This window comes from Oncorhynchus mykiss, chromosome 4, assembly GCF_057628025.1.
Source record: "Oncorhynchus mykiss isolate SJ-2025 chromosome 4, ASM5762802v1, whole genome shotgun sequence".
NCBI lineage: Eukaryota > Metazoa > Chordata > Actinopteri > Salmoniformes > Salmonidae > Oncorhynchus > Oncorhynchus mykiss.
Window position 1 is genome coordinate 63,137,514 of NC_143025.1, and position 16,453 is coordinate 63,153,966.

Here is a 16,453-nt window from a genome sequence, read left to right on the forward strand (position 1 = left end):
CTTTTTAAGTGGGAGAACTTGCACAATTGGTGGCTGACTAAATACTTTTTTGCCCCACTGAACATTTTTAAGATCTCAGTTTATGGTATGACCTAAATTTATATTGTTTTATGATGATGCCATCTATATTTTCGTATTTGTGTAAGAAAGGTAGGGGGTGGATCAGAAAACGAGTCAGTATCTAGTGACCATCATTTGCCTCATGCAGCATAACACATCTCCTTCGCATAGAATTGATCAGGCTGATGATTGTGGCCTGTGGAATGTTGTCCCACTCCTCGCCAAAGGCTGTGCAATGTTTCTGGATATTGGGATATTTTCAGCTTCCTGCGTCATGGGGCCGTGCATTATCATGCTGAAACATGAGGCGATGGTGGCGGATGAATGGTACGACAATGGACCTCAGGATCTTGTCACCGTATTTCTGTGCATTCAAATAGCCATTGATAAAATGCAATTGTGTTTGTTGTCCATAGCTTATGCCTGCCCATACCATAATCCCACTGTCACCATGGGGCACTCTGTTCACAACATTGAGATCAGCAAACCGTTCGCCCACACTATGCCATCTGCCCGGTACAGTTGAAACTGGGATTCATCTGTGAAGAGCACACTTCTCCAGCGTGCCAGTGGCCATCAAAGGTGAGCATTTTCCCACTGAAGTCGGTTACGATGCTGAACTGCAGTCAGGTCAAGACCCTGGTGAGGACGACGAGCACACAGATGAGCTTCCCTGAGACGGTTTCTGACAGTTTGTGCAGAAATTCTTCGGTTGCGCAAACCCACAATTTCATCAGTTGTCCGGGTGGCTGGTTTCAGACAATATCGCAGGTGAAGAAGCCAGATGTGGAAGTCCTTGGTTGGCATAGTTACATTTGGTCTCCGTTTGTGAGGCTCGTTGGATGTACTGCCAAATTCTCTAAAACGACGTTGGAGGTGGCTTATGATAAATTGAATTCTCTGGCATCAGCTCTGGTGGAAAATCCTGCAGTCAGCATGCCAATTGCACACTCCCTCAAAACTCGAGACATCTTTGCCATTGTGTTGTGTGACAAAACTGCACATTTTAGAGTGGCCTTTTATTGTCCCCAGCACCCGGTGCACCTGTGTAATGATCATGCTGTTTAATCAGCTTCTTGATATGCCACACCTGTCAGATGGATGGATTATCTTGGCAAAGAAGAAATGCTCACTAACAGGGATGTATACACATTTATGCACAAAATTTGAGAGAAATAAGCTTTTTGTGCACATAAAAAAAAAATTGGGATCATTTATTTCAGCTCATGAAACATGGGACCAACACTTTACATGCGTTTATATTTCTGTTCAGTATATAATGCATGTTATATAAACACAAGGCTCCTCAAGAGGAAGAAGACACCTTTTCCTGAACAATACCAGATCCACCTTCTCTTGAGACACCCCCCAAGTTGCTGTTGCTTAGTAATAGTGCTCAGAGCTATGATTAAAGTGAGCTTCAAAGCCCCAAGCACACTCATTAGTCACTGCTGGCAGAATAATGAATTCCAAGGAGGAAGCCGATTAAGAAAACCATCCTTTATATTCTTCAAGCTGAGAAGAATCGCCTTGGTCCAACTGTGTTCTTTTGAATGTATCTTTATCTAAATGGACCTGGCCCGGCTGCAAAGGGCCACAGAGGCAGAAGTCTCTTTGAGGATAAATGTCCACATTGGAAATCAACCTTTTGACCTTTCAGTCTAGCATCTGTTTTAGATGATGTTGCCTGGGACCTGTCTGCTCACTCTGCCACCTCGTTCTCTCTCTGTTAATTGTAAACAAATATATATATTTAGAGATTACATTTGATTGTATGTGTCTTTTAAATTCAAATTCAAATAAATGGCTTTGAAATTAATTTTACCAAGTTAGCTGTTTAGCTATTTCTATCCATTCCAGATAAATACATCCGGAGAATTCCACTAAAACCTCTTAGCATATCAAACAGAACCATATGCATAAACACTTTCAAACAGTCTAGGCATCAGGCATGACTGGTAATAGGCCATGACCATTTCCATATTCAACACTGTTTTATAAGCGGTGTGACAAATACAACATTGAAGTGTGTGTAGCTAATATCAACAGCCAAGATGGAGGCAGACTTATGGAAATAAGCGTATGGTGAGATCATGTGTTAATGCCCAGTGGAAATGTTTCACACGTGTGTAGCCGCTCAGTGGAGGGGCTGACAGGAAGTCCGGTCCCTGATGAAGGACACCACTGGGTGATGCAGAGATGTGCTTCATTAACCCTAACCTTTAGAAAAACATTAACTGGTAAACACAGAAAATAGTCTTGCTGCATGTGAAACACACTGAGTGTACAAAACATTAAGAACACCTGCTATTTCCATGACAAACGGACCAGGTGAATCCAGGTGAAAGCTATGAACCCTTATTGATGTCACTTGTTAAATCCACTTCAATCAGTGTAGGTGAAGGGTTAAAGTTAAAGAAAGATATTTAAGCCTTGAGACAATTGAGACATTGTGTATGGTGGGCCATTGAGAGGGTGAATGGGGAAGACAAAAGATGTAAGTGCCTTTGAACCAAGGCACTGGTAATGGATGGTTTCCATGTGTTTGATGCCATTCAATTCGCTCCGTTCCAGCCATTATTATGAGCCGTCCTCCCCTCAGCACCCTCCACTGCTTTGAACGGAGTATTGTAGTTTTATTAGATTTTTTATTTAACCTTTTTTAAACTAGTCAAGTCCATTAAGATCAAATTCTTATTTACAATGACAGCCTACCCTGGCCAAACCCTAACGACGTTAGGCCAATTGTGCGCCGCACTATTGAACTCCCAATCACGTCCGGTTGAAATACCTCTAGCACGGAGATGCAGTGCCTTATATGGTAGTAAGTGTCAGGCGCACCAGTTTTATGTCAAGAACTGCAACTGTTTTTCATGCTCAACAGTTTCCTGTGTGTATCAAGAATGGTCCACCATCCAAGGACATCCAGCCAACTTGACTCAACCGTGGGAAGCATTGGAGTCAACAAGGGCCAGCATCCCTGTGGAACGCTTTCGGCACCTTGTAGAGTCCATGCCCCAACGAAATGAAGCTGTTCTGAGGGCAGATGGGGTGCAACTCAATGTTTGGTATACTGAGTGTATCGTCACTCATCCACAGTGTTGTACTTCTCTAAAGTGTATGGTACACAAATAGGATTTCTTGCCAAGGTTGAGAAAAACATATAAACAAATAGATTGCTGCGATTTACATTTGTTTAACCATTTTTCTATAAAGCTCTGAGTGTGTTTCTGAGTCAAACATTTGAGACATTTCTCTGCCTTTATGACATTTGTATAATTGCAGAAAACTTGCATGTAATCTAACATGAGACATAAAGAAGTAAACCAGAAGTAAAAAACAAAGACTGTATTAACAAGGTAAGAAATGTTAAAAATGTTTATTAGATTCAAGTACAGTACACTGAAATCACCAGATGTAGCAGCATTATGACTGGTATAGACTAACTAATAGGCACAAAACAATTACATAGAAATATCAATGACAAAATGTAATCTTGGTGGCCTTATGACCATATTCAAAACCACTGAAGCAGTTAATTGACATGCTTTGTAAACAGATTCTACTCAGCTAAAATATACTGTCGAAACCGCAGTCTCAACTCATTCATTTGACTGGCGAGAACAAATTGGATAAGTGGTCAAACAAAACCTACATGGCAGTGAAGTCAGTGTCCTCCAAGTCAGTCCAGTGTTATTAGACCACAGAGCGATGCTCCCCACACACGTACACAGCGCTGGGTCGGATACGTCGCTTTGTGTGGCCGGGCAGCTGAGGAAGAAACTTGAAATACTTGGGCATCAGGTCAAGGCAGGCGTCGCGGAACTTCTTGATCCGCCAGTAGTAAATGAGAGGGTTGAGGGCCGACTTGAGATAGCACAACAAAAGGAACCAGGTGCTGACTTCAAAGAAGTTGTCCTTGTGGTAGAAGGGGCTGCTGAAGGTGGAAACTAGGCTGTAGGCGGTGAAGGGCGCCCAGCACACGGTGAACACCGAGAAGAGAATGAGGATGGTAGTGAAGGCACGCGTCTTGAAGCTCATGTCTATGTTCATCTCAAAGGGCCTCTGCAGGCTCATGAGGCCCAGCTTGCTGGCCTGACTCAGACAGATGCTGTCCGGGTGGCTGTGGATGCGCACGGCGTTATGCCGTATGGTGTTCAGGATCCCCATGAAGGTGTACATCATGACCAAGAAGGGGATGAAAAAGAAGGCCAGCATGAGGAGCAACACGTAGGCGTGGTAGCCCGGCTCGCTGGTGTAGCCGAACACACACTGTGGAGCTCTAGAGGGGATCTGGAGTGATGGGTGGCCTATGGCTAGTGGGAAAGAGAAACATAAGGAGACAGTCCAAGCGATGACTATGAGCACTTTGGCTCTGTGGGGACTCAATTTGTCCTGTTTCTGGACTATGATCAGGAATCGATCTATGCTTATTATAAGCAGGATGACCATGCCCTCTATGACAAAAAGCCAGAAGAACATGGCCGACACTCGGCAGAAGACATCCCCGAAGATCCAGCGTGTGGTCACCACAGTAACCAGGGCAAAGGGCATGTTCAGGACGGCCAGCATCATGTCTGCGAAGGCCAGGCTGGCCAACAGGATGTTGATGGCGGATCGCATGGCGGCGCGCTGGTAGACCATCAGGACCACCACCACGTTCCCTAGGAAGGCCACCAACAGGATGGAGACCATGGCCATGCAGAAGAACACCTGGAGGGGCAGGCTGACACCCTGAACACTCCCCTGGGTCTCGGCTGTTCGTGTGACTGTGTCCAGGTCCAGAGGTGAAAAGGAGGAGCCATATGAGCTGTTTTCCATGGACATGTCTTCCGTGTCAGGCTGGCCGTGGAGGAGGTGGTCAGACAGGTTCAGCAGCCCTGCCGTGACGAGGCAGCAGAGGCTGGCTTTATTGGTCTCCCCTGCCTCCACAGGGGGAACGACAGTGGAGTAAACCATTCTTCCACGGGGGGTGCAGGCTCGGGTTTAGGCATCGTTACTGGAGCTCTTCTCTTGCCAAACATGATGCCTTAGATGCTGTTCTTAGTCCAACTGAAGAACCCAGCATCTTAGCATGGAGGAGAGATCCTGGGGAGACAGAAAAGGAAATGGAGGCAAAACAGAAAGCGGGGACATTAGCAAGAGAACATAAACATCAAATGCTATGTCTGTTTTTCCTTGATGATAATACCTTAAAATGGGTATTCTTTGTTTTAAAATGTTGCCTTTCTCAAAAGACAATATTGTGTATCAAATGGAATTTTGTCAAACTGAAACGTTTATATACACATTGATCTGCATGTACAATGCCTTTGGAAAGTATTCAGACCCCTTGACTTTTTCCACATTTTGTTACGTTAGCCTTGTTCTAAAATGGATGAAATATAAAAACAATCTCAGCAATCTACACACAGTACTCCATAATGACCAAGCGAAAACAGGTTTTTTGTTTTTTTTCAAATGTATTTAAAATAAAAAATACCTTATTTGCATAAGTATTCAGACCCTTTGCTATGAGACTCAAAATTGAGCTCAGGTGCATCCTGTTTCCATTGATCATCCTTGAGAAGTTTCGACAACTTCATCGGAGTCCACCTGTGGTAAATTCAATTAATTGGACATTATTTGGAAAGGCACACACCTGTCTATATAAGGTCCCACAGTTGATGGTGCACGTCAGAGCAAAAACCAAGCAACGAGGTCGAAGGAATTGTCCGTAGAGCTGCGAGACAGGATTGTGTCGAGGCATAGATCTAGGGAAGGGTAAAACAATTCTGCAGCATTGAAAGTCCCCAGGAACACAATGGCCACAAATATTCTTAAATGGAAGAAGACTCTTCCTAGATCTGTCTGCTCACCCAAACAGAGCAATCGGGAGAGAAGGGCCTGGGTCAGGGAGGTGACCAAGAACCCAATGGCCACTCTGACAGAGCTCTAGAGTCCCTCTGTGGAGATGGAGAACATTCCAGAAGGACTATTATCGCTCAGAAGCCAGTAAAAGGCACATGACAGACCACTTTGAGTTTGCCAAAAGGCACCTAAGACTCTCAGACCATGAGAAACAAGATTCTCTGGTCTGATGAAACCAAGATTGAACTCTTTGGCCTGAATGCCAAGCGTCACATCTGGAGGAAACCTGGCACCATCCCTTTGGTGAAGCATAGGGGTGGCAGCATCAGGCTGTGGGAATGTTTTTCAGCAGCAGGGACTGGGAGACCAGTCAGGATCGAGCCAAAGATGAACAGAGCAAAGTACAGAGAGATCCTTGATGAAAACCTGCTCCAGAGCGCTCAGGACCTCAGACTGGGGCAAAGGTTCACCTCCCAACTGGATAATGACCCTAAGCATACAGCCAAGCCAACGTAGGAGTGGCTTTGGGACAAGTCTCTGAACGTCATCACACACAAGAAGACTTAAGGCAGTATGCAGTTGCAGTCTGGCTATTTACATGTAAGCCTGGTTACTACACTATTATAAGAATGCCAACACAACCAGGCTGTATCACATCCGGCCGTGATTGGGAGTCCCATAGGGCGGTGCAAAATTGGCCCAGCATCGTCCGGGTTTTTCCGGGGTAGGCCATCATTGCAAATAAGAATTTGATCTTAACTGACTTGCCTAGTTAAATAAAGCTTAAATTAAATTTTAAAAACTGGCTTACCAATGCTCTCTATCGCCAAAATGTCCTAGCAATTTCATGAATTATTTGATCCGTGCCAGGGAGAGATTTTTATTCCAAGTCAATGTTTTTCTGGGGACAACTCAAGACTTCAATAAAAAAGGCTTATCACTAATATAAACATTGGATACTGTTATTTTAGACCGGCTGGTATCATTTACAATGGCTCATTGGCAAACGTCAAACAGAAAATGTTGGACCCGCTTTTCCTATGGAAGATTAGGACTGGTGGTGTTAAAGGCGACAGACTATAAGCAGTCTTATCCATGGAAGCGATTTTGTCTTAGATTTCCGCAGCACTTTCAAATATGCTCTCTTCTCTCATTTTCTAGGTTTAGTCATTCCATGTGGGTTGAACAGACAAAGCGACACAGGGGATTCAAAGCTTATTAAATAACTGTCCGTAAAAATGTAAATTTGTTCTCATTTTTCTGTACACTGCCGGGATGATATGATTGTGTGACGGCTGTCGCTAGTCCGAAACTTTGAGGCAAATTCTATCCATTTACCATGCTGCAGAACTATAATTATGTCAAAGTTACCCCACCAGAGTAAAGGAGAGGGTAAAATGTTGTATTCATTAGATAAACAGGCTACCATAATAGAACAGGAACAAGTGTATTATTAGGCAATAATAGACTGACTGAGGCATTGTGTGTTCCTCCTCTTACCTTGACAACAGGGATAGAATACGCACGGCTAGATTATGATTAAAACCAAAAGGATACGTGTGGATGTGTGCAAACAAGCCTCAGACTGAAATCTATGTCTGCTTCCCAACTTCTCACTGACACGGACTGATCTTAACGCTCTGCCCTCTCCTCTCATTAGGATGCTATGACAGACACTGTTGATAGATAAAGCCGCACCAATTCTGCACTGTGTAGCAGTCTTTGTGTTCTAATTTGCACATAATTCCTGAAATTAAGTATATGGTCAATTTCCTCATTACAGGGTTTTCAGTTATCCAAAAGACAATCCTTTGTGCTAAATGAAAGGGCGCATCATGGCCCTAGAGTATCTGTTCCCTTTTCATACAGAATGACTCAAAAGTGATTTGGCGGCTATACACAAAGATGACCCATAAAATCACCCTTTTAACCTATCACTTATAAACATGAATTGAGGTGGTTAGAACAGTAGTCCATATTCAGATATTCAGCATAATACAGTAATTTAAAAAATGTGATGGAAGAGAAAGAAAAATATTAGAGGATCATGTTTACTATTTCAAGTACATATATCCACAGAAACCATAGTAACTGCTAAAAAGGATCTGCCCGGTACCTTGCAAGTCAATGATAACACTGCATGTTGAGTAGTTGTGGAACCTAGCAACAGGGACCTGCATCCAGCTAGTATTTCTATCGGGTGGCTTTGTATCTCTTTCAAAAAGCTTTTGAGAATTTTAATAACCACTACAAAATAAACTAGATATGTGTCATACTATTTTGAATGATTTAGTTGATGTATCATATAGTCCGTTTAGCCTTAGATAATTATTTGCCCCGGTAACTAGCCTGAGACTATGGGAGAAAGTTGAATAAGCAGTCAACAATGGAAATTGTGTTTCAAATTTTTGAGTGTAGGAATTGTAATTACACATTTGTTACTGAGCTGGATAATATTGTTCAGTTATCAAAAGGTGAAATAAAACATAATAAAGCTGAGTAATTCTTAGAGTAGCAAAGTTACAAATAATAGTGGCAGGGCTGTTGACTTTTGAAGAAAGCTTGGAGTAAAATTTTGCCTGGATGGGGTCCTCCCCTAGGAAAATTGTACTGTTTTAAAAGCTAATTTCCTGCAATTTTACGTATTCGACATGGCTTAAGACTATGACCAGGGTGAAAAAAAACACAGGTCAGGTGTATTCAGAATGCTTTGAACGTTTATTTAACCCTCAAAATTGAGATTTGTTTTTTTGGTTAATATTTGAAATTATATTTACTCTTGCAACACATTCAAATTCCTTTATTAGTCACATTAGCTCGCAATAATGATTATTTAGATGGAAAACCAAATTTAGCTTTTGAAGTCGTTAGAAGTTCAATTGAGATTCCTTCTTAATTCACTCGATAACGTAATGGAAAAAGGTTCTATTGGCTAAATGTGGCAACTCCTCTCTTGCTGCGAGAAAACACATTTTGGGCTAGTTTTCAGGCCTTGTGGGCAGGTTTTGAGTAGTCATTGGCTACAATTTTAGCTTGACCTGACAACCCTGGACAAATGGGAAAGGTGTTGTGCTTGACCAAAAACAGTGAGTAAAAAGCTAGCAAACTAACATTACTAATTTTCATTCTGGAATAAATTACCTAGCTATACTGACTTGCCTAATTAAACAAAGGTAAACTTAATTATTTTTTTTTAACTCCGTTCCTTGACAACAGTTCTGCACTGATCCACGAAGCGCAAAATTAATGAATTCCCTGACCTCTGTTGAGGCGATATCACCATAAATCCTGCATGGCCAATGCAGAAGTCGGCTTGACCATGCGCCCAGATGCACAATGCACTCCTCTCCAGAATGGACTCTCTCTCGTCAATTTGTGCACATACATTGTTTCATAATTGCATTTTGTGAATGGTTTGCATTTGATTGTTAGTGTATATCAATTCCCTATTACATATCACCAGTAGTACATTTACCATTCATTCCTATAATTTCTCATCTACAATGTTTGTTACTTTGATTATGGTAATTAATTTTCATGCGTTCAACCTATGCTACACTTGTGAGAAACACGTTTTGGTATATTTCATTCCATTTACGAGTTTTGTCAATTTAGTCGTTGTCTTTTGTTTGGAGCGCTCCTGTCAATGTTGAGTAAGGACACGCATGGCTAGAAGTAGGCCTATAGGCTACCTGGCCTTCGAACAAATGTAGGCATATAAATGTGCCCATTTGGGGATCTGATTAGTATTTCTAATTGATTTAACGCACCACCACTAATGACCTGTGGAGCTTCTCAAAGTAATGTTTTCTTCACCTCAAACAACAAGCAAACAAAGTCTGTTTTTATATCCATTGAGAATTACAATAGTTCCTCAATGTATTTGGAAAATATTTCCAGATCTCTCCCTTTCGATAACCACTCAGCGTTAAAAGCGTTAAAAAATGTAATGCTCTGATCCAGTGGAAACCTCATAAAATAGGCCTACCTGATTACTTCTTATCAGTGCTTGACTTGGACTGAAATAGGTTCCGGTAGTCATTTTGGGTGCTGCTACTGTTTATATTTAGGTGCAGGAGATACACAATACTTTTGAGCTAATACTCTATAAGAGGAACAGGAGCTCAAGCAGTAGAACGTTTGAGGTGCCGATACTCAGCTCCATTGAGCTCCTGCCCAAGTTAAGCACTGCTTCTTATCCCTTGCGCATATAGCCTACAGCTGTGTCTGTCCCGAGCTCACTCGTGAGGGAAACTCTGAGGGCCCAGAATATTTTATACAATGTTGCAAGTTCGCTAGCGCATGCTTCAGGCCTGGACCCAGAATTTTGATTAACCACATGACAATGATGTTGAGATATGAAGATGTTGTTATAAATTAATCAAAACTGTTTCACATTTTTTATATGAAAACCATAACTGGCACGCAGATTGGTAGAAATGGTAAGATACATTCAACATGAGAAAGGTTGCCGACTCCTCCTGTAGCCTATTACCGGTAACTTCAGGAGATTAATGGAAAAATCTATGAAAGCCAGCAGGAGCGAGAGGAGAATAATTGGGTCAGGTTAAGTTTTTTAAATTCTGTTTATCTAGATCTCTGATGCCCTCTTGAGGCATTTGTCTTATTTTATCAAACCGTAAACTTAAAGCATGAGACAAGCTCAATGAATATAAACTCAGCAACAGGACCCTGTCTTTCAAAGATAATTCGTAAAAATCTAAATAACTCCACAGATCTTCATTGTAAAAGGTTTAAACAAGTTTTTAAGTTTCCCATGCTTGTTCAATGAATCATAAACAATTAATGAACAAGCACATGTGGAACGGTCGTTAAGACACTAACAGCTTACAGGCGGTAGGCAGTTAAGGTCACAGTTATGAAAACTTAGGACACTAAAGAGGCCTATCTACTGACTCTGAAAAACAGCAAAAGAAAGATGCCCAGGGTCCCTGCTCATCTGCGTGAACGTGCCTTAGGCATGCTGCAAGGAGGCATGAGGACTGCAGATGTGGCCAGGGCAATAAATTGCAATGTTCGTACTGTGAGACGCCTAAGACAGCGCTACAGGGAGACAGGACGGACAGCAGATCGTCCTCGCAGTGGCAGACCACGTGTAACAACACCTGCACAGGATCGGTACATCCGAACATCACACCTGCGGTACAGGTACAGGATGGCAACAACAACTGCCCAAGTTACACCAGGAAGGCACAATCCCGCCATCAGTGCTCAAACTGTCCGTACTAGGCTGAGAGAGGCTGGACTGAGGGCTTGTAGGCCTGATGTAAGGCAGGTCCTCACCAGACAACACCGACAACAACGTCGCCAATGGGCACAAACCCACCGTCGCTGGACCAGACAGGACTGGCAAAATGTGCTCTTCACAGACGAGTCGCGGTTTCGTCTCACAAGGGGTGATGGTCGGATTCGCGTTCATCGTCAAAGGAATGAGCGTTACACCGAGGCCTGTACTCTGGAGCGGGATTGATTTGGAGGTGGAGGATCCGTCATGGTCTGGGGCGGTGTGTCACAGGATCATCGGACTGAGCTTGTTGTCATTGCAGGCAATCTCAACGCTGTACATTACAGGGAAGAAATCCTCCTCCCTCATGTGGTACCCTTCCTGCAGGCTCATCCTGACATGACCTTCCAGCATGACAATGCCACCAGCCATACTGCTCGTTCTGTGCATGATATCCTGCAAGACAGGAATGCCAGTGTTCTGCCATGGCCAGCGAAGAGACCAGATCTCAATCCCATTGAGCACATCTGGGACCTGTTGTTGAATCGGACGGTGAGGGCTAGGGCCATTCCCCCCAGAAATGTCTGGGAACTTGCAGGTGCCTTGGTGGAAGAGTGGGGTAACATCTCACAGCAAGAACTGGCAAATCTGGTGCAGTCCATGAGGAGGAGATGCACTGCAGTGCTTAATGCAGCTGGCGGCCACACCAGATTCTGACTGTTACTTTTAATTTTGACCCCCCCCCCCCCCCTTTTGTTCAGGGACACATTATTAAATTTCTGTTAGTCACATGTCTGTGGAACTTGTTCAGTTTATGTCTCAGTTGTTGATTCTTGTTATGTTCATACAAATATTTACACATGTTAAGTTTGCTGAAAATAAATGCAATTGATAGTGAGGGGACGTTTCTTTTTTGCTGAGTTTAGTTGATTTTTTATTTTTGTGTGTGTGTATACAGTGCATTCGGAAAGTATTCAGACTCCTTCATTTTTTCAACATTTTGTTACATTACAACCTTATTCACCCCTCATCATTCTACACACAATACACCATAATGACAAAGCAAAATCAGGTTTTTAGACATTTTTTAATAATGTATAAAAATATATATAAACATATATATATCATATATATATCAAATTATATATCAAATTTACATAAGCATTCATCCCCTTTACTCAGTACTTTGTTGAAGCACCTTTGACAGTGATTACAGCCTTGAGTCTTCTTGGGTATGACGCTACAAGCTTGGCACACCTGTATTTGGGGAGTTTCTCCCATTCTTCTCTGCAGATCCTCTCAAGCTCTGTCAGGTTGGGAGGGGAGTGTCGCTGCACAGCTATTTTCAGGTCTCTCCAGAGATGTTCGATCGGGTTCAAGTCCGGGCTCTGGCTGGGCCACTGAAGAACATTCAGAGACTTGTCCCAAAGCAATTCCTGCATTGTCTTGGCTGTGTGCTTAGGATTGTTGTCCTGTTGGAAGGTGAACCTTCGCCCCAGTCTGAGGTCCTGAGGATCCTTATGTACCTTGATCCTGGCTAGTCTCCCAGTCCCTGCCGCTGAAAAACATGCCCACAGCATGCTGCTGCCACCCCCATGCTTCACCATAGGGATGGTATTGGCCAGGTGATGAGTGGTGTGTGGTTTCCTCCAGACGTGACGCTTGGCATTCAGGCCAAAGAGTTCAATATTGGTTTCATCAGACCAGAGAATCTTGTTTCTCATGGTCTGAGAGTCCTTTAAGTTCCTTTTGGCAAACTCCAAGTGGCCTGTCATTTGCCTTTTACTGAGGAGTGGATTCCGTCTGGCCACCTGATTGGTAGGGTGCTGCAGAGATGGTTGTCCTTTTGGAAGGTTATCCCATCTCCACAGAAGAACTCTGGAGCTCTGTCAGAGTGACCATCGTGTTCTTGGAAAAGCCTTGGTGGTTCCAAACTTCTTACCTTTAAGAATGATGGAGTCCATTGTGTTCTCGGGGGACCTTCAATGCTGCAGACATTTTTTGGTACCCTTCCCCAGATCTGTGCCTCAACACAATCATGTCTCTGAGCTCTACAGACAATTCCTTCGAACTCATGGCCTGGTTTTTGCTCTGACATGCACTGTCAACTGTGGGGCCTTATATAGACAGGTGTGTGCCTTTCCAAATAATGTCCAATCAATTGAATTTACCACAGGTAGACTCCAATCAAGTTGTAGAAACATCTCAAGGATGATTAATGGAAACAAGATGCACCTGTGCTCAATTTTGAGTCTTATAGGAAATGGTCTGAATAATTATGTAAATAAGGTATTCATGCTTTTATTTTTGATACATTTACAAAAAAAAAAAAAACCTGTTTTCACTTTTGTGTGTTGTGTGTAAATTCCTAAGTAAAATAAATATTTAATACATTTTAGAATGAGGCTGCATTGTAACAAAATGTGGGAAAAGTAAAGTGGTCTGAATACTTTCCGAATGCTATGCACACACAAAAAATGGGTTAAAAAGAACCCAATTTCGGCTATTTGGTAACTCAGCACTGGGTAAATATTGGACAAAACACACACTAGGATACTTTGACCCAGCCAGCTGGGTTGTGTGAATAACCCATGTTGGGATGTTTTATTTACCCCAAAAACGTAGTTATTTTGACACAGCAGTGGGTCGCTTTTTACTCTTTTGCTGGCTTATTGTTTTATATGTATTTTTGACCCAGCAATGCATTATTTCTTACTTTATTGCTCGGATATATTTTTTGTTCCGTCTCTATTACAGAATCTGTTTTTCCATTCCACAATTGTCTAGTGTTTGTGATGGTGTGCCCACTGGAACCGATTCATCTTGTTTTTAGCAGACAGGACTGGAACCCGGTGTGGTCGTCTGCTGCAATAACCCATCTGGGACAAGGAACGTTATTAGCCAGTTTGTGGCCCGCCTGTTAGCTTGCACGTTTCTTGCCATTCTCCTTCGACCTCTCATCAAAGAGCTGTTTTCACCCACGGGACTGCCATCGACTGGATGTTTTATGTTTGTCGCATCATTCTCGGTAAACCCTAGACACCATTGTACGTGCAAAGCCCAGGAGGCCAGCAGTTTCTGAAATACTGTAACCGGCGCACTTAACACAGACGATCACACCACGCTCAAAGTTGCTTACATCAATCACCACATGACTCAACTCAATAACATCTTCAAAATGGGCAAACCATTTTCTTGAATGGGTTAGTGTACTTAATAATCTGGCCACTGAGTTTATATCCCAACATTGGGATAGTTACCACTGTTATAATATGTATATAAGAATGTTATTAATTTTATATTTGAATATCTAATGTGCAAAAATAATCAAGGAAAGTTTAAATGTGCAGTGTACAAACTTAACATGATCAACAGGAATGACATGTACTCTCACATGTGGCCAAAAATAAGTATCTGGATTACATTAAAAAAGATCCAGCATGAAAGTGAATAAAAACCCAACTGATGGTTAAATTAAGCCTTGGGCTATCCCCGAGTCTCTTTACTTACAAATTAACCCATGTTTGTGTAATTCCAAAAACCCAACTGACTGGATCAAAATAACCCAACTGGCTGGTTCAAAATAACCCAACAGGCGGGATCCAAATAACCCAGCGCTGGGTTACCAAATAACCCAAATTGGGTTGTTTTTAACCCAGCATTGTTTTGAGTGTAGGCCTATTTATTTAGATATTTTTGATAACATTATTTATTATTATACTGTGGAATTAAATGTAAGATCAAATACTTGTTTGATGAGAACCTAAGATTAGTTCAATCAAACAAACTGAATTGTTTGAAAATACGTTTACATTGTATCAATTAAACCACTTTTCAGGGAGTAGTATTGTTTGTTACAGCAGAATCCCCAAGTGAAATTACCGTTTTCCTTCCAAAGTCAGGTTGACATCGTTGGGTTTCAGTAGACAGACAATTGCTCGCGGCTCATTTCAGTCTTTCAGTTGATCCAATTCGCTGTCCAGATGCTTTTTGTAATTCCTCGAAGTCACAACTAGATATACTGAATTAATCTCTCATTGCACGTGAAATAATACATCTAATCAAATAACATTATTTACAGTGCGAAACACGGGCAATGCCACCTACACAATTCAACAAAAGCGGTAAGTAAAATGTAGTTCCGCGTATCATTCTGCCTTTGTTTTGCAGGGAATGGGTTCTCCGACAAAAAGAAAACACCGCTAGATTGGTTTACAAGACAAAATCATGACTCAAAGAGGCATTAAACAATTTGATTGTCAGTCATTTCATTTTCTTTCCAACCCTCATCTTTCTGTTATCCTGAGAATGATAATTTCGTCTTCCACTATTCCGGGTTCACGGTATAATATTCCATCTCTGTTACGAACTACGATCACTGTCCGTATACTGGTTAACTGACAGTCTCATCATCCAATAGTATGGACAGCTCGGGTAGGGTCCTTTGTTATGACGCGCCCATTATCTAGAGCTCCAATTGAAATGACAAATGGCCATAAAGAGGCGTAACGTTGTGGTTCAAGAACTAGGCCTTACCGGGCACGTGCATATAAGCGTTGTATTGTTACGTTGTATACAATCAAACACAGAGATAAATACAATATTACAAGGTTCCATAAAGTATAGGGTTTGGTCATTAGATGTTCTTAATATTACACGTTTTGTGCATGTAATAGATAGCCTGCATCCCCTTCTTTCCATTTTTGGACATAAATTAATTACATACAGTGGCAAGAAAAAGTATGTGAACCCCTGTTCACCCCCCTTTGGCAGCAATATCCTCAACCAAACATTTTCCGTAGTTGCCGATCAGACCTGCACAACAGTCATGAGGAATTTTGGACCATTCCTCTTTACAAAACTGTTTCAGTTCAGCAATATTCTTGGGATGTCTGGTGTGAACCGCACTTTTGAGGTCATGCCACAGCATCTCAATTGGGTTGAGGTCAGGACTCTGACTGGGCCACTCCAGAAGGCGTATTTTCTTCTGTTGTTGATTTAGTTCTGTGTTTTGGGTTGTTGTCCTTTTGCATCACCCAACTTCTGTCGAGCTTCCATTGGCGGATAGATAGCTTTACATTCTCCAGCAAAATGTCTTGATAAAACTTGGGAATTTTTCCGTCGATGATAGCAAGTTGTCAAGGCCCTGCCTGAGGCAGCAAAGCAGCCCCAAACCATGATGCTCCCTCCACCATACTTTATAGTTGGGATGAAGTTTTGATGTTGGTGTGCTGTGCATTTGTTTCTCCACACAAAAGTACAATAATTGGTGTTATTAGTTTAAGCACACTGTGTTTG

At 42.2% G+C, this 16,453-nt stretch overlaps 1 protein-coding gene across 1 annotated transcript; it reads right to left on the reverse strand.

The window, feature by feature from the left end:
- Positions 1–3,424: 3,424 nt before the first annotated feature.
- LOC110522127 (putative G protein-coupled receptor 63) lies at positions 3,425–15,566 on the reverse strand. Its single transcript, XM_021600258.3, has 2 exons — positions 15,038–15,566; positions 3,425–5,148 (listed from the first exon to the last, which is right to left on the reverse strand). The coding sequence occupies exon 2, from the start codon at positions 5,017–5,019 to the stop codon at positions 3,757–3,759; it is 1,263 nt and encodes a 420-aa protein (XP_021455933.2). The 5' UTR covers positions 5,020–5,148; positions 15,038–15,566; the 3' UTR covers positions 3,425–3,756.
- Between the last annotated feature and the right edge of the window lie 887 nt (positions 15,567–16,453).

What these genes read in the sequence shown, in the direction of transcription:
- LOC110522127 (XM_021600258.3), bottom strand. Translation starts at nt 5,019, where the DNA reads ATGGTTTACTCCACTGTCGTTCCCCCTGTGGAGGCAGGGGAGACCAAT.